The 27,815-nt window shown below is 31.0% G+C and overlaps 3 protein-coding genes across 6 annotated transcripts in view; all 3 read left to right on the top strand.

The window, feature by feature from the left end:
- LOC111705451 (protein HIRA) overlaps window positions 1–980 on the top strand; it is a 24,034-nt gene extending 23,054 nt beyond the window's left edge. The window contains exons 25-26 of one of the 4 annotated variants that reach the window (XR_002766017.1): window positions 318–496; window positions 707–980. Coding sequence is in view for 1 of the 4 variants with exons in the window: in XM_023478006.1 (XP_023333774.1) it covers window positions 318–366 (49 nt within the window). In the remaining 3 variants the exon portion in view is untranslated. Of the gene's footprint in view, window positions 1–317 lie in introns of all 4 variants that reach the window. The other 3 variants (XR_002766018.1, XR_002766019.1, XM_023478006.1) reach the window with 3 other exon arrangements.
- LOC111705457 (U6 snRNA-associated Sm-like protein LSm3) lies at window positions 966–7,566 on the top strand. The gene is made up of 4 exons (XM_023478012.1): window positions 966–1,046; window positions 2,683–2,785; window positions 4,008–4,058; window positions 7,362–7,566. The coding sequence occupies exons 1-4, from the start codon at window positions 985–987 to the stop codon at window positions 7,452–7,454; spliced, it is 309 nt and encodes a 102-aa protein (XP_023333780.1). The 5' UTR covers window positions 966–984; the 3' UTR covers window positions 7,455–7,566.
- Window positions 7,561–27,815, top strand: LOC111705452 (28S ribosomal protein S29, mitochondrial). Its single transcript, XM_023478007.1, has 16 exons — window positions 7,561–7,706; window positions 8,878–8,926; window positions 10,921–11,006; window positions 12,701–12,799; window positions 13,488–13,590; window positions 14,946–15,000; window positions 15,843–15,909; window positions 17,606–17,663; window positions 18,339–18,447; window positions 19,234–19,303; window positions 19,980–20,046; window positions 22,445–22,540; window positions 24,017–24,058; window positions 24,320–24,380; window positions 25,078–25,152; window positions 27,632–27,815. The coding sequence occupies exons 1-16, from the start codon at window positions 7,576–7,578 to the stop codon at window positions 27,751–27,753; spliced, it is 1,290 nt and encodes a 429-aa protein (XP_023333775.1). The 5' UTR covers window positions 7,561–7,575; the 3' UTR covers window positions 27,754–27,815.

Here is a 27,815-nt window from a genome sequence, read left to right on the forward strand (position 1 = left end):
TTAATTTTTTAATTAGATAATCATATAAAGCATCTTTATAACTGTGCCCGCATAATTCATGGCTATTTGTATTTTTAAAAGTACTGAGATCAAGGTATAATAGTAAAATAAACATTGAAAAAATTGTCAGGACCACATTTTATAAATTCTTTCGATGTCTCCGAAGTTTTGGTTTAAAACATGGGTGTATATTTTTCAGAATTACACCACCCTCCCCCCCCCCGGGGGGGAATGATTTTTAGGATAATATACATCCCTGGTTTAAACTTTTTCTATAAAGTCTTTTCAAATGTTTCCATTGATTATAATTATTTAAGGAACCATGCTGAGCTGAAGAAAACGGGCTCCGTCGACTTATTTTCCTAGTCTGTTATGCTTATGCCTGAAAACTGTACTGTTGAGTGTTAACAGCTTTTTTCCCGGATTCTGAACTTGACTTTATATGTATTCATCTTTAATTGTACAAAACCTTTAAGAATAGGAAGTAACAAATCTGGTAGGAATCTTTATTTTCACTTCAATGGAAAGGGATGGTTGGTTGAGATTGTATTTGAGTTGAAAGATTCTATTCTCTTGAAGATTATCCTATTTTGACAGATTAACATATTGCTCAAAGCTTCAAGACTCAACCTGTCTTGGGTTTTAAATTATAGTCAACATAAATTTCGAAAAGATTAACCCAATTTCAGCCATCAAATTTCTTTAGAAAATTCTGGTAGAATACATATATATATTTTTAGAACACATCATTAGAAATAAAAATCTCCTTTTATTCTCAGATTCAATAAAGACGAACCATTGAACCCAGAATCCTAGGGTTGTTAGTAGCTATGAATGAATATGTTTATAAAACTTTTTTTTCAAACATACGTTAATAAGTCGTCATGTTTTGTAAACCCCTCTTTTGATCTAAAGTCCTGCGTGATATTTATTTTGTACCTGCTTTGAAATCCTCTAATTCTGAAACCGTTTTCAGAAAACAAAATGGCGGATGATGGCGACAATGTTTCTGGCGGGAAAGTCGAGGAACCTTTAGATATCATTAGGTTGGTAGTAGTAAACTAGGTATACCAAAGAGGCGATTTTAAAAGTAAATTCACATTTTTCGTAGATTCGGACTCCATCCTGCAAAGTTCTTCCCTTGGGTCTAACAAATGATGCTAATTTATTGAACAGAATAATAATTTGGAAAAGAAAATTTAGAATTCATTTATTTAGATTTAATAGAGGCTAAAGCTGGCTTTTACTCAGGTTTCAGTTTTTAAAATCTTAACTTAGGAATAGAATATGTTAAACAGTTGAACACCCATTTCATTGAAAATCAATTAAATTTTTTTTTTGGAACTCCCAGGGGGGGCAAGAGGACTACTGCCCCCCCTAGGTACACCACAGTGCCTGACGGGGGAGGGAGTCCAGAGTTCCTCAAATAGTAATCACCGCCACCCAAATCTTTTTTTCGGCAAGCGCGCTCCTCAATTGGTAATCTCCACCACCTCAAATAGTAATCAGCTCAAAAAAGCATAAAATTAAATCGTTTATTTCTTAGAAATAAGACCATATTGATCTCTTTTAATTTTTCAAAGTTTTATGTTCTTTCTATGCATATAATTAGTTTTGTTGTAGGTGTTGAACTCGAGTAGGCGAATACAAAAATCTAAACACTGTAAAAGTTTTTTGAAAATATCTTTTAAATGGAGATAGATATTACTTTGGGTGGGATGAGACAATTTTTAGTAAACAGGCAGCCCGACCTTTTTTTGTATCTTGACGCCAATCATGAAATGCAGTCATTAAAGTGGCGAATTGGATCTAAGATTCGGCTAAAATGAACTGTGCCTTGATTCTCAGTTTTTGTTGACCAAACAAATCTGAAAATAATTTGAAAATTTAGTTTAAGTCAATACAGATGCCATAAAACCCCGATAGATGTCGAAAATTGTGTTAAAAGTGCATTAAATTCAAATCACAGAAAACAAAATTTTACGGTGATTACTATTTGAGGTGGTGGAGATTACCAATTGAGGAGCGCGCTTGCCGCAAAACAGATTTGGGTGGCGGTGATTACTATTTGAGGAACTCTGGACTCCCTCCCTCGCCTGACCTGAGAAAGGGAAATGCAAGCAGATGTAATATTAAAAGAGCCTCCCCCATGGGTGCCCCCCCCCCCACGCGTAGAGGGGTATTTTGAATTAATTGGCTTGAAACATGAGATTGAGAAAAGGTTCTTTAAAGCATTATTAGATGTAAAATTTTAGCAGATATTATTAGATGTCCACTAAACGATATTAGTATATGTGAATATAATGTCCATCAATTACACGAAATAGGAACATTCGAGAATTTCCAAAGCTTGAAACGTCTAATTGTCAGTGCATTCAATGTACCACGTAGTTTAGACCAAAAACATTAGACTAAAAGAATCTCAGAAATCAGTAAGAAATTAGTGGTTGTAAATTTGTCTACTGTTCTTTGAACCACTGATCCTATGAACTATTGAATTTTTAAACAAATTTTTGGTTATATATCTAGAGTTCTCCAGGGTATATCTTATGTTAAGTGTCAAAATTCTTTGAAGATATCAAAGTGTCCCGATCTAATATGAATTCATCCAATTTTTGTGGATTTCTGAAGATTTATTTTTATGCCATTCGTAAAGATCATACTGAAAGTTCCTGGTTACAGATTGTCCCTGGATGAGAGGATCTACGTCAAGATGAGGAATGAGAGGGAGTTGAAGGGGCGCCTGCACGCCTACGATCAGCACATGAATATGGTTCTCGGAGACGTAAGTTTTTTATTTCATTTAAAGGAACAGTTCACAAACCTTGACAATCTGCCTCGGTACCCTTTAAGATTTATTTTAATTATCTTGAAAAGTTAGAATTTTAATCTCAATATAAAACTCTTTTTTTCCCTTTTTTGTTCAAGACAGACAAGCTGAATATAGATAATGTCCTTGAAAAAGCCTTAATTTTGGACCAATAGAGTCAATTTTGGACTTTTTTATGCACTAACAATTTCTGATCGAATTTTTAAGAAACAAATAAACATATAATGTTTAACACACTAAAACAAATATCAATTTTAACAGTATTAATAATATGTTATAGTTCTATATTACAAATGTTTACAAAAAAAACATTTGATTAATCAATGATGCCAAATTCGTCAATATTGGTCCAAAATTGAGGTCTTTTTGGGACATTCGTTATAATCTAAATTATTCTTAAAGGGGATGGTGGAGTTGGCACATTTGATGTAGGGGGGGGGGGGCTGCCTTCATTTTTGGTTCAAATCTTCCAATTTTTTGGGTGCACGCCTAATTAGTGATCGAAATTCCTAAAGTAAAATAAAATTGAATTTTAATGAACTTTAATGACCTCTAATGACCTCCACAAATAGAAAATATTTCAACTATGGCTTTATGCATATCAAACGAAAGCTAGGAACCCAGGGAATACAGTAGCAGCAACAAATACAGTGTTTGACCTTCTAATGACCTCTTACGACCTCTATTGACCTAAATGACCTCCAAAAATAGGTCATTATATATATTATCAAAATATAAAATTTAAATTCGTCAATAAAGCAAAAATTGTCAATATTGATCCAAAATTAAGGAATTCAGCTACCACTACAATGTTTTTGGGGACACCCTGTAGTGTATAATTTAGTTAAAATCTAAATTACATGTTTTTTGGGACACTCTGTAGTTTATAATCTTGTTTCAATCAAACTTACCTGTTTTTTGGACACCCTGTAGTGCATAATCTAGTTTTGATCTAACTTAACATGTTTTTGGGACACCCTGTAGTGCATAATCTTGTTTTGATCTAACTTAACATGTTTTTGGGACACCTGAAGTGCATAATCTAGTTTTGATCAAACTTACATGTTTTTTGGTACACCCTGTAGTGCATAATCTAGTTTTGATCAAACTTACAGGTTTTTTGGTACACCCTGTCGGCCTGTAGAGTATAATCTTGTTATAATGTTAATTATTCCAGGTTGAGGAAACTGTGACAATTGTGGAGATAGATGAGGAAACATATGAAGAGGTTTCTATCAAAGATTTTTTCTTAAATTTGTTGAAAACAATATCCGGAGGCTTAGTTTCAAACATGCCTATTGCGAGGGTTTATTGAACTGGGTCCAAAGTTTGATACAGTGAGAAGTAGGTGAACTAGGTACGCTTGCCGGACTGCTCCTCAAGAGACTTAAAAAGAAGCTGTTATGAATATAACCAAACCGTTTTGGGCTGTTTCTCGTTAGATCCAACCTCAGCCTTAAGATCGTGAGGCCTCGAGCCCGGTTCAAATTTCTAAATTGCGTCTGAAGTTAAATGCTTTTCACTTAGTCTCCGATCTGAGCTGTCCTTTTTACTTCAGAATGTGCGTTTTAAACTATTATTAATCTAGGTTTACAAGGCGCTACGCGCTTATCTTCTATTTGCATTAAACATTTTCTCTTTGTAAACATTGCAAAACAAAAACAAAAAAGCTGTGGCCATTAGAGATGTCAACGTTTTGATTTTTCTAGATTTTAGCTTTCGTTACGATAGTGTTCATCAAAAGTATTAACGTTTGAAACGTTACGTTGCACATTATGAAATTTTTTGGCATATAGTAACGTTACGTAATGAATTTTCTGCACTTGAATACCTTATACAACGTTAAGCTTTAGTAAATGTTGTGGANTGGTAGTACCCAGCAGTACCATGCAGTACCCCACAGTACTCTTTTTTGATCCCCAGCACCACCCAGTACCCCCAGTACCACCCAGTACCCCCAGTACCTGCAGTACCCCATAGTTACCCACATTACCCCACAGTACCTGCAATACCTGCAGAGTACCCCTAAGTACCCCTTAGTACCCCCAATACCTGCAGTACCCCAGAGTATCCACCAGTACCCACTATTACTCCCAAGAACCCCAGTACCCCCCAGTACCCCACAGTACCTCCAGTTACATGCAGTAGCCACAGTATACCCGACAGTAGCCCCATAGTACCCCACAGTACCCCACAGCACCCCACTGTACCCCAAAGTACCCCGCAGTACCCAACAGTATCCAACAGTACCCTGCAGATAAGGGGATTACAAATTGGCGTTGTTGCCATCCCTCCCTCCATTAAGTGGTCAGCTAATATTAAACTAGCTTTTTTGTCCCTGAAAATAGTGCAAAACTATAAAGAAAACAGCCTTAGAAGTATGCTTACTTATATTTTTTTATTAAAATAAAAAATTCTGTTTGGTTTCTGTACTCCCTCCCCCCAGTAAAGCCTAGTACTTTGCAGTACATTGTAGTATCCTAAAGCACTCTGTATTCCCTGTTTTAATCAGTTTCCATTAAAACATTTTCGAATTACAAATTGGTGTTTTTGCCATTCCTCCCTCCAATGAATCATCAGCTGTTTACTTTTAAACCATCAACAGAATGTCTTTTATACTGTTTTACACAAATGAAAATAATGCAAAACTAGAGTAAAGTGCAACCCAGAGAAGCTTCTTTAAGTTCTAAATATTTTTGTTCAAAATAAAAATTCTGTTTGGTTTGGCAACTTTTTTTTGCAGAATCTTTCCTACTTTCTGAAAGGTTTCACATCGATATGTTTAAGGATATCTACTCGATATAAAGCAATATTTATTAATACTTATTTTGACTCAAACTCTTAACTTAATGAATATAGAAAAAAATATGCCGGTTTAAGAAAGTTTTAGATAGATATTTGCAATCATCCAGAACAAAAAGTTTTATCAAAAATTAAACTTTAAAAGTTTTAAAGAAGTTTTTAAAAATATACAAAAAAAAATCATTTCTGACACCCCTAGGCTTTGTACGCCAATATAATTCACCAAAACCATACTGCAGTCCTTCAATTATCATACAGGGGAATTTTCATCTTTCTAAACATCCCAACGAATGATTTGACAGGTTCTTTACTTACAGATAGAAGATTAAATAGTTAGGCTCCTATTCTGGAATTTAAGTTATTAAGTACACACAATATTAAGATTTATATAGATTTTTAAGATATTTGTGTCTTCACCTTGACGTCATATGGAAGAAATCACAGATTTTGAACAATTTCTATTAATTATACCCGAGAAAATCCACTTAAACCTTTTAAAATTTGTAGTTAATTTTGAGTAATTTAAAACATGATCAGCAACATTTTGTATAGTACATTTTCGTATAGTACACTTTGCATTGGTAACATTTTGTATAGGTTATATTTCGTTTAGATAACATTTCGTATAGAGAACATTTTGTAAAGGTAAAATTTCGAATAGGTAACTTATGGTAACATCTTGTCTAGGTAACATTTCGTTAAGGTAACACAAAGGGTAATTTTTCGTAAAATTTTAGAAATGAATAAAACATCAAATATAAGCCATTTAATAAGCTATAGAACATATTTTCTTTTTTACCGATTTATTATCCATCAGATTTCAGGTAGTATTGATCAGGCAGGATGCCAAACTGTTTAATAGCTACAGTCTTTATGATAATTGTAATCCTTACCTTGACTAGTAGACTTTGTAAGTCTTACCAGAGACATGATTCGTAGATTTCTCTGCAAACTATCTCCATTCTTTTATGGATAATCGTATCGAAAAATTAACATTACAAATTGTTATATTTACAAAATGTTATCTATACAAAATGTTATCTATACGAAAAGTTATCTCTACGAAATATTACCTAGACAAAATGTTATCTTAATGAAATGTTATCTATACGAAATGTTATCTCTACGAAATATTACCTAGACAAAATGTTATCTATACAAAATGTTATCTATACAAAATATCTATACAAAATGTTACCTATACAAAATGTTATCTCTACGAAATATTACCTAGACAAAATGTTATCTATACAAAATGTTATCTATACAAAATATTATCTATACAAAATGTTACCTATACGAAATGTTATCTATACAAAATGTTATCTATATGAAATGTTATCTATACAAAATGTTACCTATACAAAATGTTACCTATACAAAATGTTACCTATACAAAATGTTACCTTTACAAAATGTTGTCTATACGAAATGTTATTTATACAAAATGTTACCTAACGAAATTTTACCTAAACGAAATGTTACCAATACAAATTTTACCCATACCAAATGTTATGACAAAGTGTAATAAAACAAAATGTTACTATGTTAAGAAAATGTACCTATATTACGAAAATGTAGTATACAAAACGTTTCTGATTTAAGGAGAGGAAAGTTTCAACCCGTGATTTGCACCAAATAATGCCATTTATTGTCAGATCTAGATGAAAGCACGTGTAGGAATTTTTCTCCCCTGAATTATCATTTTGTAATCTCTAAAATATTTTAGATCTATAAGTCTACGAAAAGAACGATCCCGATGTTGTTTGTACGAGGTGACGGAGTGATACTAGTCTCTCCTCCCATGCGGACTGCAGGCTAAACCGGTTTTCCATCATCACCGCCATTTATTTTTACTAAAATAAAATTGAAACCTTTCTCAAACTTATTTTGAATCCCTTAAACTTAATGTAACATTTTTTAAATCTTTTTCAGAGAGAAAAATGAGTTTTATCAGTAAAATCCGACCTCGGACCCTTCTTGAAGTTATTGGTTCGAGTGGGGAGGGTAGGTTCTACTGTTCTAGTGCAGGGATAGATTTAGCCCTGTATAGAACACAACAAACAGATACAAGGTACAATGGGGGGGGGGGTAATATGGTGGCAAGGGTATTTTTTTAAAAAACCAAAACCCCCTTTCCCATCGTTTTCCCCTGAAATTGGAGAGCGGTTATAGCTGAATAAGGGGGAAAATGGTTGTATAAAGGTAAGAGAGAACGTTTGTGAACATGACATTTGACTTGAAAACATCTGTTCCTCCAAATATTTTTCTATATACATAGAATTTAATAAATATTTCTACTAAATTAGTTTTTTTTTCACTGGTTAAGGATGTTAACGGGGAGAGGGGGGGGGGAGAGTCATTAAAGTAAATCTAAATTGAAGTAAGATTCATAATCTTAAAATCACTTGTACATATTTTTGATTCTTTTAAAAATATTAGTTAAATAGAATACTCCTTTGAGAGCTTAAAATGTTCAGTTTAATACATAATAAATAATAGGAATCTTAACATTTGCTTAAAATAATTTGTAACAATTGAAATAAAAAAACAATATCAACTTTTTACACATTTTTTGTTTTCAAACCTTTTTTCTAAACATTTACAAAAAACAATTTAGGGATTAAAAATATCTTTGATATAAACGCAAATAATTTTTAAAAATAGTTTTTAAATATGCAAATAATAAACATTTACAAAATAAAATTTAGGGATTAAAAATATCTTTAATATAAACGCAAATAAATTTTAAAAATATTTTAAAATATGCAAATAATAAACAGCTACAAAATATAATTTAGAGATTAAAAATATCTTTAATATAAATGCAAATAATTTTAAAAATAGTTTTTAAATATGCAAATAATAAACATTTACGAAATATAATTTATGGATTTCAAATATCTTTAATATAAACGCAAAGCATTTTTAAAAATAATTTATAAATATGCAAATAATAAACATTTACAAAATACAAGTTAGGGATTAAAAATATCTTTAATATAAACGCAAATAATTTTTAAAAATAGTTTTTAAATATGCAAATAAAAAACATTTACAAAATATAATTTAGGGATTTCAAATATCTTTAATATAAACGCAATCATTTTTAAAAATAGTTTATAAATATGCAAATAATATAAACGCAAATAATTTTTAAAAATAGTTTTTAAATATAATAATAAACATTTACAAAATATATTCAGATATTATATTACTTTATTTTTTAAATGTATCTTCCTTAGAAAATTAACAGCCGAGCACCTCGGCAAGTTTTTCACTGTAGATCCTCAGGTAATTTTTAAATATTTTTCTAGTGTAATTATTTTATAGTAAAACTTAATTCTTAAAAAAGATGTAAGCGTAATTTCAAGTGGCTTTCCATTTAAAAAGGACCAATCCTTTTTTACCAACAGAAACACTTATAAATGGTGAACACTTTGTTTTCAAGGTGTTTTTTTGAAATAATTTTATTTACTTCCTATAATAAAGTGGCAAAATATAATTATTCACATTCGAACTTTAAAAACTGCGTTATAGCAATAATATGTAAAATATCATCCTCCTGCCAAGAACTAAACATGTAGTTAATATTTTGATTTACAGTTATTCAATTTTTGGGTTTTAAAAATCTGGTTCAGCACTATAATCGGCGCACTAGTATATAGCCATCATCCGGACTCAACATAAAATATTAACTTTTAACTGTAACAACAATCACAAGCACTTCCTGGTTGGTTAATGTGAGATAGTAAAAAAAAGAAACAACCCAGATCTGGATCCCAATAAAGTTTCAGTCAAAATCAAAAAAAGATCAAACTATTTAAAATTTTAGAACTATGGGAATTAGCGTTAAATTTTAACGCTTGATCTTGATATCGGTTGCGACAACTTTTAAACACGAGAGTTTTTACATTTTAGTTCTCCCCGCAGGAACCTGTTTTAGTTCTAGATTGTGACTGTATATAACCTGTTTATTAACCGCTTTAGTTCTAGATTGTGACCGATTACAACCTGTTTATTAACCGCTTTAGTTCTAGATTGTGACTGCATATAACCTGTTTATTAACCGCTTTAGTTCTAGATTGTGACCGATTACAACCTGTTTATTAACCGCTTTAGTTCTAGATTGTGACTGCATATAACCTGTTTATTAACCGCTTTAGTTAACCTGTTTATTAACCGCTTTAGTTCTAGATTGTGACCGATTACAACCTGTTTATTAACCGCTCTAGTTCTAGATTTTGACTGCATATAACCTGTTTATTAACCCCTTTAGTTCTAGATTGTGACCGCATATAACCTGTTTATTAACCGCTTAAGTTCTAGATTGTGACCGCTGTATGACCTTCTTCTGACCACTTTATATCAAGATTGTATAAAGTATAAACTGTTTCTTGACCACTTTATTCCTAATTTGATACCACTGTATAACTTACTTCTGATGGCTTTATTTATAGATTGTGACCGCGTATAATTTGTTCTTTAAAACTTAATTTCTAGATTGTGACCATTGTATAACCTGCTTCAAACCGACTTATATCTTGATTGGGACCGCTGTGAAACTTGTTTCTGACCGCTTTATTTCTAGATTTTGACCACTGTAAAGCCTGTTTCTGACCGCTTTCTTTCTAGATTGTGACTGCTGTTTAACCTGTTTCTGACTGCTTTATTTCAAATGTGTGACCGCTGTACTGTATAACCTGTTTCTAACTGCTGTATAACCTGTTTCTGACTGCTTTATTCAAGTGTGTGACCGCTGTATAACCTGTTTCTAACCGTTGTATAACCTGTTTCTGACCGCATTATTTCTTGATTGTGACCGCTTTATTTCACGTGTGTGACCGCTGTATAACCTAATTCTGACCTTTGTATAACCTGTTTCTGACCGCATTATTTCTTGATTGTGATTGCTGTTTAACCTGTTTCTGACCGCTTTAGTTAAAGTGTGTGATCGCTGTATTAACCTGTATTAACCTGTTTCTGACTGTTGTATAACCTGTTTCTGACCGCTTTATTCTAAGTGTGTGATCGCTGTATAACCTGTTTCTGACCGTTGTATAACCTTTTTCTGACTGCTTTATTTCTAGATTTTGACTGCTGTGTAACCTGTTTCAAACCGCTTCATATCTTGATTGTGACCGCTGTTTAACCTGTTTCTGACCGCTTTATTTCTAGATTGTGACTGCTGTTTAACCTGTTTCAAACCGCTTCATATCTAGATTTTGACCGCTGTTTAACCTGTTTCTGACCGCTGTTTAACCTGTTTCTGACTGCTTTATTTCTAGATTGTGACCGCATTCGGCGATGAACTGACACCAACCCAACACCAAAGAACAATTAACTACCTGGCTCCAAGGGAGTGGACTGCAAGGTGTTAATTTAATATTAACAATAACCGGTCGACTTTTCAAGTTATCCTCCATTAGAAGATGAATCGCAACCGATTCAGAGCCATACCCTTTAGTTCTCCGGTTAAACAAAAATGACGACAAAGCCCCTGATTTTCAATCTTGAAATGCATTTGTCAAGGAGAGGGTTAATTTGACCAATTTGATTACATTTGGGGATCCTGTCTTCATTTTTTGAGAAATCTGAATGAAAGGGGGGGGGCCACAAAACGTATTACTCTCCGGAAAATTTAAACAGTGTTTAAACATAACTTAGAATGCTCTAATATTTATTTTGACCTCAGAAATGAATTCCTCATGCCAAATTACCTATAAATCGACATACAACATGGAAATATGTGGGAAGATGACCCATAATGAAACTGCTAGCTACTAGCGCGCCGGTCAGAATGCTCTAATATTTATTTTGACCTCAGAAATGAATTCCTCATGCCAAAATATTTCAACTATGGCTTAATGCATATCAAACGAAAGCTAGGAACCCAGGGAATACAGTAGCAGCAACAAATTGAGTGTTTGACCTTCTAATGACCCAAATGACCTCCAAAAATGAAAATGTTTTAACTATGGCTTTATGCATATCAAACGAAAGCTAGGAACCCCAGGAATACAGTAGCAGCAATGAATCAAGTGTTTGACCGGTCCGGGATGTACTGATCCATCTGGCGTCCTGTTGGATTCAAGGGACTGTTCACTCATATATCGAACGATCCAGAATACAACAGTTTTTAAAGCTTTTTTACCAAAATCTTTTTTCCCCCTATTTATCATATTTTCCCACTTTGTTAATCAGATTTTCTGTATTCATGAATTCATTTTTCATCGAAAATAAAAAATTCTTTTGCACACAGACCTCAATTGGATACAATTAAAAAAAAAATTATATCCCCCCCCCCCGCCTTTTTTCCATGTTATTGAAAACTTCCACCAAAAAGTTCTACCTGTCAAGAATCTCATTAATAACTTCAGAACGAAGTATAAGATTTTTCATATCAATATTCTCCCTATTTTATTATATTTTCCAACTTTTTTTCTGTATTCATGGATTCAGTTTACATCGAAATTCAGAAAATCTTTTGCACACCTGCCTTAATTAGATTTTATTTTTGTAAAACAAAATAAAAAGTGGGTGGGGGGGATTTTTAATCAGTCTTATTGATCAAAAGTTTGAAAATAAACTTCTAGAAATCTTTATGCGTATGAAAATCTTACACCTGCATGAAATAATAACAAAAATAAGTCTAATTAATCATAATGAATATAACAAATTTGTGTTTTAATAGATGACGTCAGTACGGTATAAATAAAATATTTAGACGCCATAAACATGCATCCTTACAGACATGCAGACTAAATAGTAAACACGCACAAATTAGAGGCATGACCGGGTATTTAAAAGTACAATACGCCGCAAAAAAATTAAATGATACAAATTATGTTTTAAAAAATATAAAACTATTTTTTTAAATGTTTCGGGTTTTGTCTCATAAAATTTAATAAGAAATGGACATTCTTTACTAAAACAGTCATTCATCCTCAATTTGAAAAAAAATTGTAAATTTAAGGCAAACGCTTCTATGGATCAACAACTGCCATAGCAACGATAACATTAGAATCTAACTTAAAGGCATTTAAATAATCTTTTTCCCTTTTTTAGAAACCGTTTGTTTGGTGAGACAAATATATTGGTTCGAGAACCTGCCCTGGAGATAATTAACTGTATTCAGAATTCAGATTTTAACAAACCTGCTCTCAGGTCAGATAATTAACTATATTCAGAATTCAGATTTTAACAAACCTACTCTCAGGTCAGATATTTAACTGTATTCAGAATTCAGATTTTAATAAACCTGCTCTCAGGTCAGATAATTAACTGTATTCAGAATTCAGATTTCAACAAACCTACTCTCAGGTCAAATAATTAACTGTATTCAGAATTCAGATTTTAACAAACCTACTCTCAGGTCAGATAATTAACTGTATTCAGAATTCAGATTTTAACAAACCTGCTCTCAGGTCAGATAATTAACTGTATTCAGAATTCAGATTTCAACAAACCTGCTCTCAGGTCAAATAATTAACTGTATTCAGAATTCAGATTTTAACAAACCTACTCTCAGGTCAGATAATTAACTGTATTCAGAATTCAGATTTTAACAAACCTGCTCTCAGGTCAGATAATTAATTTCAGAATTCGGATTTATTAAAAACCTTCTCTCAGATCAGATAATTAGCTGTATTTAGAATTCAGATTTCAACCAACCTACTCTCAGATCAGATAATTAAAACTGTATTCAGAATTAAGATTTTAACAAACCTGCGCTGAGTTCAGATAAAAACGACATTGTGTTTCACAAAACATGACAATTTTATGGCAAGAAAATATTATAATGAAAAATTAAAAATAGAAAGGAACTCATGATGAATAAAATTTTGATATCTAGGTATATTCTGTATGGAAAAGAAGGATGTGGAAAATCATTAACCCTGGCCCACCTTATCTGTTATGGATATCAAGAAAATTTTGTTGTTTTGTCGTTTGCTTGGGTGAGTACCATTATTGATATTAATTTGACCAACGAAAAAAAAACTTATTAATCCAGGGGTAGAAAGTTCCAAACTTTGATTTGGCCCAAACCTGACTGAGTGTCAGATTTTGGCCAAATGTGTAAAGTTATTTTTAAAATTTTTTAAATTAGGTCGAGAAGTAAAAAACCGTCTGTATATTTTAATTTAGAATAGTTAAGGCTACATTTTTTAACAAGTAATAAACACCTAAAAATAAATTAACTTCAACTTTTTATGATTATTTATTTTAACTAGGCTTTTAGGGCGCTTCGCGCCCATCTTCTATTTAAATTGTGAGCATGTTCTATTTGTTTACATTTTAAAACAAAGAAGAAAATTTTGCGGATTTTAAAAAAAATTTCGCGGATTTTCAAGAATTTAAATTTTTTTACAAAATTAAAAACCTTTAAAACACGTTTTTTTAATTTTTATCATTCATAAACCTTCCCTGTGGCCACGTGATGTCCCACAAAAAATTTGGGCCCGATTGGTTCAGCCGTTTTGACGTTTATTGGATACAAACAGACAGACAAGCAAAATTTAAATAGAACATGTCACATTTTAAGCAAATGGGAAGTTCTGGAACATGTTGCGATTCCGAGACAATTATATTTAAATCAATGATATTTTCAACCATTTAAACGATTTGGTAACAAAATAAGTTTTTTTTCCATTCAGTTGAATTTAAATAATGAAACAAAAAAATGTAAATAATACATTATGAGGCCACATTTAAAGAATTTGAGCCGTTTATTTGTTTCAAAAAATTGAAAATTAAAGAAATTTCTAATTTTTGCTGATTTCTAAAAGCGTTAACTTGCCATTTCAAGATTAGGTCGTTTAAGATAGTTTTTAATCTCTTATTATTGGTGTTAAAGATGTTTTTTCATTTCTATATTATGTAATGTATTAAATATCGTAGAAGGAGATTAGATCACGTCCATTCTTATATTTTTTCCTTTAATTTTAAGAATAATATTTTCTGTCGGGGATTGATTGATTGATTTTTGGAAAATATGACACCCCTGGCTCAATTTCTACTCGCGTGTAATTACCCCGTGACTGATGCATTAAGATATTGTGTTCTTCTATTAACTCTAATTGATTCTTACTAAAAAAAATCTCTAATTAGTCGTTTTATTCCTTTCAGGTTAAAGAATAGTGGAGGGAGGGCGGGGGGGGTGGGTATGGGAATAATGAATTGAAAATCAAGAGGCAAGCTTTTCAACATTGTTATATACTTTTCACCAAAATTGTATCAATTTACCCAATTCAGCGAATAAAAACATAAAAAAATGAGCAACATTAGTTTCTTTCTTTTATCTTATGTTTAGATAAAGAAATGGATGACTAAATATTACGAAGTGGCTCCATCTTCTTATAAATCAGGAAACCTATCCAACCTTTTTTTTTTATAAATTTTGAAATTTTTTTTGTAAATTTTCAAATAATCTTTACTATTGCTTATTCCTAAAATTAGGAAAAGGAAATAAGTAACAGCCCTTAAATCATTGAACTAAATGTTTTTTTTTACAAATATTACTTAATTTTCTAAAGTAGACTTATGCTGTTGTTTGTTTAAAATTTGGTTACTTCACCGGTTTTCTTTTCATTTGCCACATTTCATACGTCACCCAGGCGGGCAAGCATTACTGTTTAGAGGCGGCTTCTGAGAGAGCAGACACTTTCTAGTCCCTTAGATTTGGATTTTTCAGAATAGAATCAAAAAATATTTCCCTGCTTCGACACTTCTTCATTTAAAATAAAGATTTTTTTTGTGAAATTCCAAATCTTGCTGAAACACTTAACACCTTCTACCCCCAAGCTGTTCATGGTTTTGACATAACATATACCTATGTCTCTTTAAAAAAATCCTTTTATATTAAAATTATTCACCCCCTCCCCCCAGGAAATTATCTGTTACGGTTTGGTTGGTCATAGGTAACATACCAAAATAGATACATACTTACAAATCCAACATACAGTAAGAGCCAGAAAACTGTGGAATGGAAAGACAACTTTAAGACTCAAGTTATTATTTTGAATAGTCCAATTGTGCAGTGTACACAGACTAATACACTTTGATTTCAAGATACTAGTCAATCTTCTTGCGTTGTAACAACATAAAATACTCATAGAATATTGCTAATGTTGTCTTTCTATTCCAACGTTTTATGATTCTGACTTTTACCCCACAGACCTTGTTTAAAGACTGGATTGGATGTGGATAGGTCGTATCGACCACATTGTCAACGCAAACATTTTCCTCAAGAATTTCAAACTTGCCAATGCTGCCAGGTAGGAACCAATCTTCTCTTATTTTATCTTTATCACTTATCTTATCCTAATGTATCTTATTTTTTCTTTATCTTTTATCTTATCTTATCTTCGATTATTTAATCTTTATCTCTTATCTTATCCTATCTTATCTTACTTTTCTTTTATCTTATTCTTTCTTCTCTTATTTTATCTTTATCACTTATATTATCCTATCTTATCTTATATTATCTTTATCGCTTATCTTATCCTATCTTATCTTATTTTATCTTTATCACTTATCTTATCTTATTTTATCTTTATCACTTATCTTATCTTATTTTATCTTTATCACTTATCTTATCCTATCTTCTCTTATTTTATCTTAATCACTTATTTTATCCTATTTATCTTATTTTATCTTATGCTTATAATCAAAAGTTTCGGAAGGAAAGAAAAATTTTACGTTTAAATACCAGGTTTTCCAATTTAACTCATATGAAAATTAAATTTTTTTGCTAAATTATAGAACTTTAGAAAAAATTTGTATTTCATTTTTATTCTTTAACGCTTCATTCCCCCCTCCCCCCTCTGTCATCATTTTGTAGTTTTATGTTCTAGATCCATTTATTTATGTATTCTGTTATAATTGAATTCAAACTATTATCCCCAGGAAATTTGACTGGAAATAAATACTAAACTGAATTGGTTTATAATTATTTTATTTCAAAAAAAATCTTATTAGATTTTTGACGGGACTGTGAGCGTGATTTCAAGTAACCCATCATGAAAAGATGCAATGTTTGATTCACAACAGTACCCAGTCTGATCAATTATATAAAGATCAATGCTTAAAAATCTAAAAATTATAAATCTCAATTTGAATCAAACACTGACCTAGAAAAATAACCATTTCTGCCGGATTATTGATCAGATTAAGGTTTCAAGGGTGAATCAGGTATTGCCATGTTTGCATGGAGGGTCACTTAAAATTATGCTTACAGTCCTTTACAGTCCTTTACAGTCCTTTACACTACATTTGTATGCATAAAATCCGCCACAAATAGTTTCTAAGTCAATAGAATCTGAAACCAATGCTGTCAATTTGTCGCCATTTAGATTAGAGAATTGTGTAACATAAATATAATGAGTATATTATAATTTAGATTAGAGAATTGTGTAACATATAAGGAGTATATTATAATTTAGATGAGAGAATTGTGTAACATAAATATAATGAGTATATTATAATTTAGAGATTATAGAATTGTTCAACATATAAGGAGTATATTATAATTTAGATTAGAGAATTGTATAACATATTAGGAGTATATTATAATTTAGATGAGAGAATTGTGTCACACATAATGAGTATATTATAATTTAGATTGAGAATTGTGTCACACATAATGAGTATATTATAATTTAGATTATAGAATTGTTCAACATATAAGGAGTATATTATAATTTAGATTAGAGAATTGTTTAACACATTAGGAGTATATTATAATTTAGATTATAGAGAAGTGTGTAACATATAAGGAGTATATTATAATTTAGATTAGAGAAGTGTGTAACATATTAGGAGTATATTATAATTTAGATTAGAGAACTGTGTAACACATAAGGAGATAGTATAATTTAGATTATAAAAATGTGTAACATATAAGGAGTATATTATAGTTTAGATTAGAGAATTGAGAATTATGTAACACATAAGGAGTAAATTATAATTTAGATTAGAGAATTGTGTAACACATAAGGAGTATATTTGGAGTGTTAGAGACAAAATTCAGGTAATTTATAACTTTTTAAAATTTACCAGTCCCGTAATTCTATTATCAAATATTGTTATCATTATTATCATCATTATCATATTTTTATATCTTAATATCTTTATATCTATATCTTTATATCTTTGTATCTTTGTATCTTTATATATTTGTATATTTGTATCTTTATATATTATATCTTTATATCTTTATATCTTTGTATTTTTGTATCTTTATATCTTTATATCTTTCATCTTTGTATCTTTGTATCTTTGTATCTTTGTATATTTATATCTTTGTATCTTTTTATTTTTGTATCTTTGTATCTTTGTATCTTTGTATCTTTATATATTTATATCTTTGTATCTTTGTATCTTTGTATCTTTGTATCTTTGTATCTTTTTATCTTTGTATCTTTGTATCTTTGTATCTTTATATCTTTTTATATCTTTGTATCTTTGTATCTTTGTATCTTTGTATCTTTTTATTTTTGTATCTTTGTATCTTTGTATCTTCATATATTTATATCTTTGTATCTTTGTATCTTTGTATCTTTTTATTTTTGTATCTTTATATCTTTGTATCTTTGTATCTTTGTATCTTCGTATCTTTGTATCTTTGTATCTTTCTATCTGTTATCTTGATATCTTTGTTATATCTTTTTTATATCTTTATTTTTTAAAATTATTATTATTACAGGCTGGAGCTCCTTTAATGGATGTAGTTGAGCTGGGATGTGAACGTTTAACCTTTGCTGCAGATGCCATGAATGTTGTGATTAGAGAACTCAAACTCAATTGTAACGAAGGAAACAAAGATTATACAATTATCATTAATAAATTCAAGATTTGGGGTTCCTAAGGATAAAAAATTGTCATGTGCTTTTTATCCTTTTGGCCAATTTAAACAATTTTCAAGAAAAATCCATCAGTTTTAATAAAAAAAAATAAGTTTTGTCTATTCAAGAATCATAGTTGTCAATGATTTTTTTTTAAATGTAATATTTTTTCTGGGTTCACTTTTGATCAGAGTTCCTTTAAGCTTCTAGTTAACTCTGTAAGTAAAATGGTATTAAAATGACCCGGGGTTCTGCTGATAAAAGGTAATTAATTAAAACCTTGTATTTTTTTCCAGATACTATGTTAAAGGAAAATCACTGGAAAATAATTCAGTATTTTCAAAGAATCCTGTTCAAAGAGTAAGAAAGAAAGGAGTGTTTAAAAAATAAATTTATTTATAAAAAATGACTGATGTAGACTTGAGAACTTTTTAAAGGCCAATTGGAAGATGTTTGAACAGTTGTATCATTAACGCTGCTTGAGAAGCTTTATGTTTGGGCTTTTCTGAAAAGCTGTGAAAGCCATGCTATTTTCTCAGTTTCCATCCAGCGCGGTTATGAATTATTTTTTTAACATACTTGTTTTCTTAACTTTAATTTTAACAAAAATCTGTAAATACTTGGACGGTTGCAGCTTCAAATTTTCTAGACCTCCATTTTCTTCTTGTTGTCCTTGTATCCTCCATCATGTTCGGCTTTTTTTTTAACGGCAACGAATCATAAAAATTGTATGCCATAATCTGAACTGGTGATTAGGCAACTGTAAGCTGATGGTGGTTTTGGACGGAGTAAACTCACTCTTTTCGGAGCACACTATGATTCACAGGTATTTGCCAGATAAAAACTTGGGGAAAAATTTCGAATTTTGCAATTTTTTTTTGTCTATGTGACAATTTGTTAATTTGTGACATATTGTTCATGGGACAACTTCCTTTAATGCCAAATTTGTCAAACTCATGGAAGTTCATGGGACTACTTTGCCATGTGATAACCCTGTCTTGGGACAACTTCCTTTAATGCCAACTTTGTCAAACTCATGGAAGTTCATGGGACAACTTTGCCATGTGATAACCCTGTCTTTGGACAACTTCCTTTAATGCCAACTTTGTCAAAGTCATGGAAGTTCATGGGACAACTTTGCCATGTGATAACCCTGTCTTCGGACAACTTGGTCATATGCACAACTTTACCATTTAATAACTTTCTTATGATAAAACTGGCCCACGTGACAACTTTTATTTTATGAAGAAAATATTTATATGTCAACTTTTTCATATAACAAATTCCCATGGGACAGCTTTGCTTGGTGACAAAATGTCATTTTTTATTAAAGCCACATCAGAAGTTTCAGTTTTGGATAAAAATACAACGTTAAAAGTCCTTTGTTGCCTTTGGAAATAATCTTAAAATTACTTTTACTGCTCATTATCTTTTCATTTCCTTTCTTTTTTTTCTCGCAAAATAATAAAAGATAGGAATCAATGATTGTTTTTTGCTTTCAGGGAGAAAAGATTTTATGAAACCGGAACCTACTGGCCTACGTCGGACTGGATGAAAAATGTTGCAGGGGTTGGTATTTTAATTAATCATGTTTTTCCACATTCCAGAAATTTTGGAGGAAATTATCATTATTTTGTTCCTGCAAACGTGCATATAAGAATCACTTCCGTTTTATCCGTTGGCTTCTTGGTTCTGGATCCGCAAAAATATGCGAAATAGATGATCTAATGGGCAAAATAACGACCCAAATTTTAGGAAGATGATTTGCCCCTTGGATCCGCATTTGTGTAGGTCCTAAAGCTGTAAAACGAAACTTATTGCTCTCAAAATCCAAACCTCCGGTCCTCCACTGTTGACAAGAGAGATTGTTAAAAATGTCCTTATCTCTGAATGGTTCATTAAGTTTTATTTTTTTTTTTAAATCGAAAAAACAAGATATATTTGAAAATTCTTCTTTTGTTAAAAAAAAAATCTGTAAATCTCAAAGAAATATTCATTACCCGGATCCGGATCCATTTTTTCAGGGCGGATCCAGAATCCGGATACGCATTAAAAGGAGTTGGATCCTAAGCACTGAACAGTACATGAACTTAAGGTTTCTTACTTCACGTCAATTATGTTATCATTCTTCAGGGAGTTTTACTTGGTCTTCCTTGATTTTCAAGAAATTGTTTTAAAAAGCTAAAAATAGTTAGATGTTTTGTGATTGGTTAAATAGATATTAAGATGTAAACAATTCTCACCCCCCCCCCCTCACCTCTCGCTCTATTAGATGAAAACTTAGAAAGTACCAGGAAAATGAGATATCTTTCTCTTTTGGTAGATTTATCTTAACTATATTTATCTTAATTATATTTGCGAGAAAATAAAGATGTATATTAATTTTATCTAATATACAATGTCTTATGAATGAGAACTGCTGTGTTGTTAATCTCCTCCATTTATCTCAATCTAATGCAGACCTTAATTCAATTCCTCTTCAATATCCTTGCACTTTGTAGGGATATCTTTAAATTGAGATATCAATCATTTATCCCCAAATTTAAAAGTGTCCACATTGAATATCAAGATTAGCTATACTCCATACAAAGTTCCGATTTCATGACTCCTTGAAATTCTAGCATAGACCAATTTTGTGTAACTTGATTTAAAATAAAGGTATTTTAGTTCCATCTTATTCTTTTCCACAAAAACTCCTTTAATCCCTCAAAAGCTGATTTTATTTGTATTTGCTACGCACGAAATATTTCGATATTTTTTCATTTTATTGATTAAAGTTTAACTTTCTCCATTTCACAATAATCTATTAACAATTCCTGAACATGTTTGTCGACATGTTTTAACTTAATTGACAAAATATAACGGGATATGAATATGATAAATTAGAGCCAAAATATGTATTGTAGCGGTTTTATCATAAAGTCCTTAATATATTGAACAGAAAATTTCTAATTACTGCTGAGAATTGTACATTGTAAATGTGCATTTTACACTGTACAATGCACATTATAANTTTCTTATCTAAGCTAAGCTTTGATCTTATTAAGGAACTATTTATATGTAAGGGATACACAGAATATTTATATGTAGGGGATACACAGAATATTTATATGTAGGGGATACAAAGAATATTTATATGTAGGGGATACACAGAATATTTATATGTAGGGGATACACAGAATAAATTAAACATAGACAAAGGTTTGCTGATTTTTCAAGAATAAATGCACCCCTGAATTTAAGCCCTTGGGGGAAAAGGGCTTGCTATTTTTTCCCTTTTAATGGAGCTGACAAAGGGGATGGTGAAAATGTCCTATTTGATGTAGGGGGGGGGGGGGTCCCTGCATTCATTTGTGGTTTAAATTTCCATTTTTTGTCTGCACGCCTAATTAGTGATCTAATTTCCTAATCCAGTGACCTCTAATGACCTTTAATGACCTCCAAATTAAAAATGTTTTAACCATGGTATGCATAACAAACTAAAGCTTGGAACCAAAGGAATACAGTGGCAGCAACAAATCCAGTGTTTGACCTTCTAATGGCCTATAACGACCTCTAATGACCTCCAAAGTATGAAAGTAGAAGATATTTATTTCAAATTATGAATCGGCGATGATCCTCTTTAGGTGGAGGGTCACTTAGAATTACAACAACATTCTATTTAGCAGTATTATTTTTTAATTTAATTTTTTCACTTTTTGTTCTCTTCTTGTAAGAAGGACATCCTTAATATCCTTAATATCCTTAATATCCTTAATATCCTTAATATCCTTAATATCCTTAATATCCTTAATATCTTTAATATCCTTAGCTTCATTGAATACGAGGTTGACTGCTTTAATAATAATAGAAATAATAACAGGCTGATTTGATTTGATTTGATTTGATTTGATTTGATTTGATTTGATTTGATTTGATTTGATTTGATTTGATTTGATCTGTTTTAATTTGATTTGGTTTGGTGTAGGTTGATGAGTGCTCAGTTCTACGAAGTGTAAAGAAGCTGTTAGTGAATGATTACAAGAATGCTGTAGTAATTACATCAGCTGACCGAGCAGCCAAGGTCAGATTTATTCATGCATTTATTGGGGGATGGAAGGCAAGCTTCCAAGCTCCTCATTTTTTCATCTTGCCACTTCAAATGTTCCCCCTGCTACATTCTCTAAATTACCAAATCATCATGGAATTTAATACTTAAGAATTAAGAATTTTCAAAAATTACTTTATTTTTATCAGTTGTCTCTAAAGGTGGGATTTATGGAATATTCTAAGTCTTTTTGGAGCTTAGTTAGGGTAGCCTTGTGTTGCTTATTAATTATACATTCATTCACAAAACAAGAACTTGATCTTCAGCTTATCTTAGCTCAACATCTCAGCTGAAAGAAGGAACACAAAAGTATAACCCCCTGATAGGTATACAAGCCATGCACAATGATACCGGTCTTTTACTTGGCGGGCTGTGAGGACTGCAATACTGTGGAAGATTCCGCCAGTTGGGGCTTTCTACTATAATTTTATAACATATTTTTTTCTAAATTTGCCAAAATCTAAGGAAAGATGCACGAACAAGAAGAAAATGAAGAACAAGAAATATAGAAATGTCAAAATATTTGCATCTGCATTAATAAAATTGAAAGAATTTTGTTGAAATGAAAATTTAAAAAAAAAATATGTAAAGATACATTCATTCGCCCTTTTTATGATGTTCATTAATTTATCTGGATAATTGGATTTTTAATGTAAAGATTTTTTTCATTCGAATTACTTTTCAATTAAATGCATATTTATTACTTCTTTTGTTCATTCACTGTTTAATTCATTCTTTCTTCTAAATCTGATTTCTTTTTATTATTTTCATCGTTATTTATTAGTTCTTCTGATCATACACTCTTTAATTCATTCTTCTAAATCTGATTTCTATTCATTTTCATCGTTATTTATTAGTTATTAATCAAATTATTCCTGATGTGTTACCAATTTCTTCATAAATTTTCCCTCCTACAACATTATTTGATAGCTTGTTACAAAACACCAAATATTATACATTCATTATCAGATTAAGTCTGATAATTGGCATCCGATTAAAAGTCATTTTTTCAAATTGGATTGTTAATCCTTTCATCCCTTATTTCTACTGTTTTTAAAAATAAATGTTATCAAATCCATACAAAATTAAAGAAACTCAGTTTTTTTGAACAAAAAAATCATTTAGATGGAGGATTTTTTTGATACGGCGCGGTGGTTTGCGATTTCATCAATATAATGAAGACGACTTTCTATTTGAAATTTGATTTATATCAAGCTTTTGAAAAACATGGATACACAAAAACATTGAAACAAGAGAAGCTTAAATTTAAAATCTAAAAAGTTTCTCTTAAATTACTTGTAAACTTGTAATTCGAAAAGAGCTTGTGAACAATTAAAATAAATAGTGAAGTCGTCTTCAATATATAGATTTAATCGCCTACCAATGTAAGTAAACGATCAATGTATGACGTTCTAAAAATAATTAAGAAATTAAAAACTTGAAATTTTTTAGATCCAGAAAACAGAACCTGCCAACAAATGGTGGAGAGCCAAGGTAGGAAATGCGTATTGCATATGTATGTATGTGTGTATGTATGCGGATGGATGGATGGATGGATGGATGGATGGATGGATGGATGGATGGATGGATGGATGGATGGATGGATGCAAGTATGCATGTATGCATGTATGCATGTATTTATCCATGGTAGTCACAGTTGTGTGCGTCCTAATTGGCAACCAACTTAAGTTTCACGGCACTTAATTTTCAAAGAGTTAAAATTAGCTTCTTTTAAATCTTTTTTATTATTTGTAGGTGATGCATATGGAGCCGGACACTTCCTCTCACCTTCCCTTTGCCCTTCTAGGACAATCAGGTGATTAGTTTTAGACTTAAGGAGACTGTCCAGTGATTTCAAGCAATCATCTTCTTTACAAAATAGCTCTTCGCTATTATATATAATATATTTGTAAATATATATATGAATATATCTTAGCTCTAGCTGTCCAAACCGATGGACCAAATTTTTTAGGGAACACTTGAGTGCCCTCGAGTAACATATGGCTAAAAAATTCAAAATATTTTTCCCACGGGCAACTCCGGGCACTTAAGCTATTTTTTTATGAAGAAGGTCATGCCCGATACACAACAGTGTACTTAAACTTATGGTCAAGCAATAAGGTCGGCGGATGTCCTTTGTAAATTGTTGATTTCACCCCTATTCATTCTTGTTTATGACCGTGAAAAAAATAACTTCTTAGCGGATTTTCTTTAACAATCAAGTGAATATAAACAAAGAGTACAAATCGTAAGACCTTACTTCATTATTGATTTGGTATAGTCACTTCAATTTTGGTGTGTCGACTGTGGGTGTAGGGCGTCCTTTAAAGCACGATTTGATTTGATTTGACTTAAAATTATGGTCTAGTGAAAAAATTGAAAAAAGTTATCCTTAAATAATAAGGGCCTTTACCTTCTGCCTAAGGGCTCAGCCTGAATGCCTTATTTGACCTACTAAATCCATATTTATAAATAATAACCCATCAACCATGATATCATCATTTGTATTATAGGCTGGTCTGTGCTAAATCCGTTTATCCCTGTAGAGGTTAAACCTTATACTCAACTTGAACTTGATTCAACCATAGGTAAAAACACTTTTTTGAATGTTGTGGTCAAAACTTTTAAATGTAATGGCGCTAATCCACAACACAGTGGTGGAAGTTCTTCTCAAGCAACTAGGTATAAAATCCATGAGAAAAAAAAGTTGTTTAACTTTAATAGTTTATTTTGATTAAATTTTACAATATTTTTTAATTTCAATATGATATCAGATGGAAACATTTTGAGACTTCTATATTTCTAATTTTCATTCTTTCTTTTTGATCATTCCTTGTCCATCCTTCAATCATATTTCGGCTAATTTTGAAAATAAAAATAAATGAACTTTTTGGATGTTTCTGCAGCTAGCCAAATTGCAGAGGCAGAACTATTTTCTCAAACCCTGTATCTATATTCTGAGAGTGGCAAGGTTATTCTCTCCCCTTGTTTTTTTTTAAATTTTGCTTTAGTCATGTTACTGCGTCAGCTTCTACATCAACACACTTTCAATGAAATTTTCTTGATAGCAGGGAGAGGGGCGAGGGGGGCGTTTTACACATTTTCCAGTTTTTTATCTCTATTTGGACATAGAGGGGGGGGGGGGATGGGACGTCTGCCATCCTGTGTATTTGTCTTTATTAGCTATCAGTATAAAAAATTAGACAGTGTAAAGCTCAAATCCCCTTCTAATTTTTCCTGTTCAAAGTTTTCTTCTTCTTTCTTGTTTATCTTGCTTTAAGCCCCCATCTCTACTGTCAAAAGATTTCCCTCCAACTTTTTTCTGTTCAATTTCTGTTTTCTTCTGGACCAGTGAAAGTACTTTTTTTAATGCATAAGCTCTGACACATTTTTTTCAATTAACATAATACTGGAGATATTGCAATTAAATATTTTAGCTTTTTAAATTGTTATGTAAATATTTTGTTAATGCTTAATTTATATTTATAAATCGATTTTGTGAAGATTTTTAGACGAGGATCTAACTTTTGGGTTGGATAGAACAGAGTGACGTCAACGTTTAAATTAAGATTGAATTCCGGATTATTAAGAAAGAGAGACTGATAGAGCGCAGAATTGACCTCACGTTGGTATTAAGATTATAGATTTAAAAGATTTCACCTCATGATTGTGTTTAGATTACAGATTTAAAAGTTTTGACCTCATGATTGTGTTTAGATTACAGATTTAAAAGATTTATTGTGTTTAGATTACAGATTTAAAAGTTTTGACCTTATGATTGTGTTTAGATTACAGATTTTAAAGTCTTGACCTCATGATTGTGTTTTGATTACAGATTTAAAAGTTTTGACTACATGGTTGTGTTTAGATTACAGATTTAAAAGTTTTTACTACATTGTTGTGTTTAGATTACAGATTTAAAAGTTTTGATCTCATGATTGTTTAGATTACAGATTTAAAAGTTTTGATTTCATGATTGTGTTTAGATTACAGATTTTAAAGTTTTGATTTCATGATTGTGTTTTGATTACAAATTTAAATTTTTTTACCTCATGACTGTGTTTATAGATTACAGATTTAAAAGTTTTGATCTCATGATTGTATTTAGATTCCAGATTTAAAAGTGTTGACCACATGATTGTGTTTAGATTACAGATTTAAAAGTTTTGATCTCATAATTGTGTTTAAATTACAGATTTAAAAGTTTTGATCTCGTGATTGTGTTTACATTACATATTTAAACGTGTTGACCACATGATTGTGTTTAGATTACAGATTTAAAAGTTTTGACCTTATGATGGTGTTTAGATTACAGATTTAAAAGTCTTGATCTCATGATTGTGTTTAGATTACAGATTAAAAGTTTTGACTACATGGTTGTGTTTAGATTACAGATTTAAAAGTTTTGATCTCATGATTGTGTTTAGATTACAGATTTAAAAGTTTTGATCTCATGATTGTGTTTAGATAACAGATTTAAAAGTTTTGATCTCATGATTGTGTTTAGATTACAGATTTAAAAGTTTTGATCTCATGATTGTATTTAGATTACAGATTTAAAAGTTTTGATCTCATAATTGTGTTTAAATTACAGATTTAAAAGTTTTGATCTCGTGATTGTGTTTAGATTACATATTTAAACGTGTTGACCACATGATTGTGTTTAGATTACAGATTTAAAAGTTTTGATCTCGTAATTGTGTTTAGATTACAGATTTAAAAGTGTTGACTACATGATTGTGTTCAGATTACAGATGTTATAGTTTTGATCTCATGTTCATGTTTAGATTACAGATTTAAACGTTTTGACCACATGATTGTGTTTAGATTACAGATTTAAAAGTTTTGATTACATGATTGTGTTTAGATAACAGATTTAAAAGTTTTGATCTCATGATTGTGTTCAGATTACAGATTTAAAAGTTTTGATCTCATGATTGTGTTTAGATTACAGATTTAAAAGTTTTGATTACATGGTTGTGTTTAGATTACAGATTTAAAAGTTTTGATTTCATGGTTGTGTTCAGATTACAGATTTAAAAGTTATGATCTCATGATTGTGTTTAGACTACCTGATAGAGAAGAAATGGATCCGTGCGGAGGCGGGTTCGTCAGTTCATAGAAAAGAATTACATTTCCTTTCTGCCAATAATCCTAGGGACCTCTTCAATATTTCAACTATGTTTTAAATTTCATCATCAATGTAGCAAATCTGTTTATTTCTGTCAAAATATATGTTTCTTAATAGTTA

Source organism: Eurytemora carolleeae, unplaced genomic scaffold (assembly GCF_000591075.1).
Source record: "Eurytemora carolleeae unplaced genomic scaffold, Eaff_2.0 scaffold227, whole genome shotgun sequence".
In the NCBI taxonomy this organism is placed as follows: Eukaryota; Metazoa; Arthropoda; class Copepoda; order Calanoida; family Temoridae; genus Eurytemora; species Eurytemora carolleeae.

Coding starts and splice junctions, on each gene's coding strand:
- LOC111705457 (XM_023478012.1), top strand. CDS start 985: ATGGCGGATGATGGCGACAATGTTTCTGGCGGGAAAGTCGAGGAACCT. Junction 1,047..2,682: donor GAACCTTTAGATATCATTAG/GTTGGTAGTAGT, acceptor TCCTGGTTACAG/ATTGTCCCTGGATGAGAGGA. Junction 2,786..4,007: donor TGAATATGGTTCTCGGAGAC/GTAAGTTTTTTA, acceptor TAATTATTCCAG/GTTGAGGAAACTGTGACAAT.
- LOC111705452 (XM_023478007.1), top strand. CDS start 7,576: ATGAGTTTTATCAGTAAAATCCGACCTCGGACCCTTCTTGAAGTTATT. Junction 15,001..15,842: donor TCCATCTTCTTATAAATCAG/GAAACCTATCCA, acceptor GGATGTGGATAG/GTCGTATCGACCACATTGTC. Junction 22,541..24,016: donor CAGCTGACCGAGCAGCCAAG/GTCAGATTTATT, acceptor GAAATTTTTTAG/ATCCAGAAAACAGAACCTGC.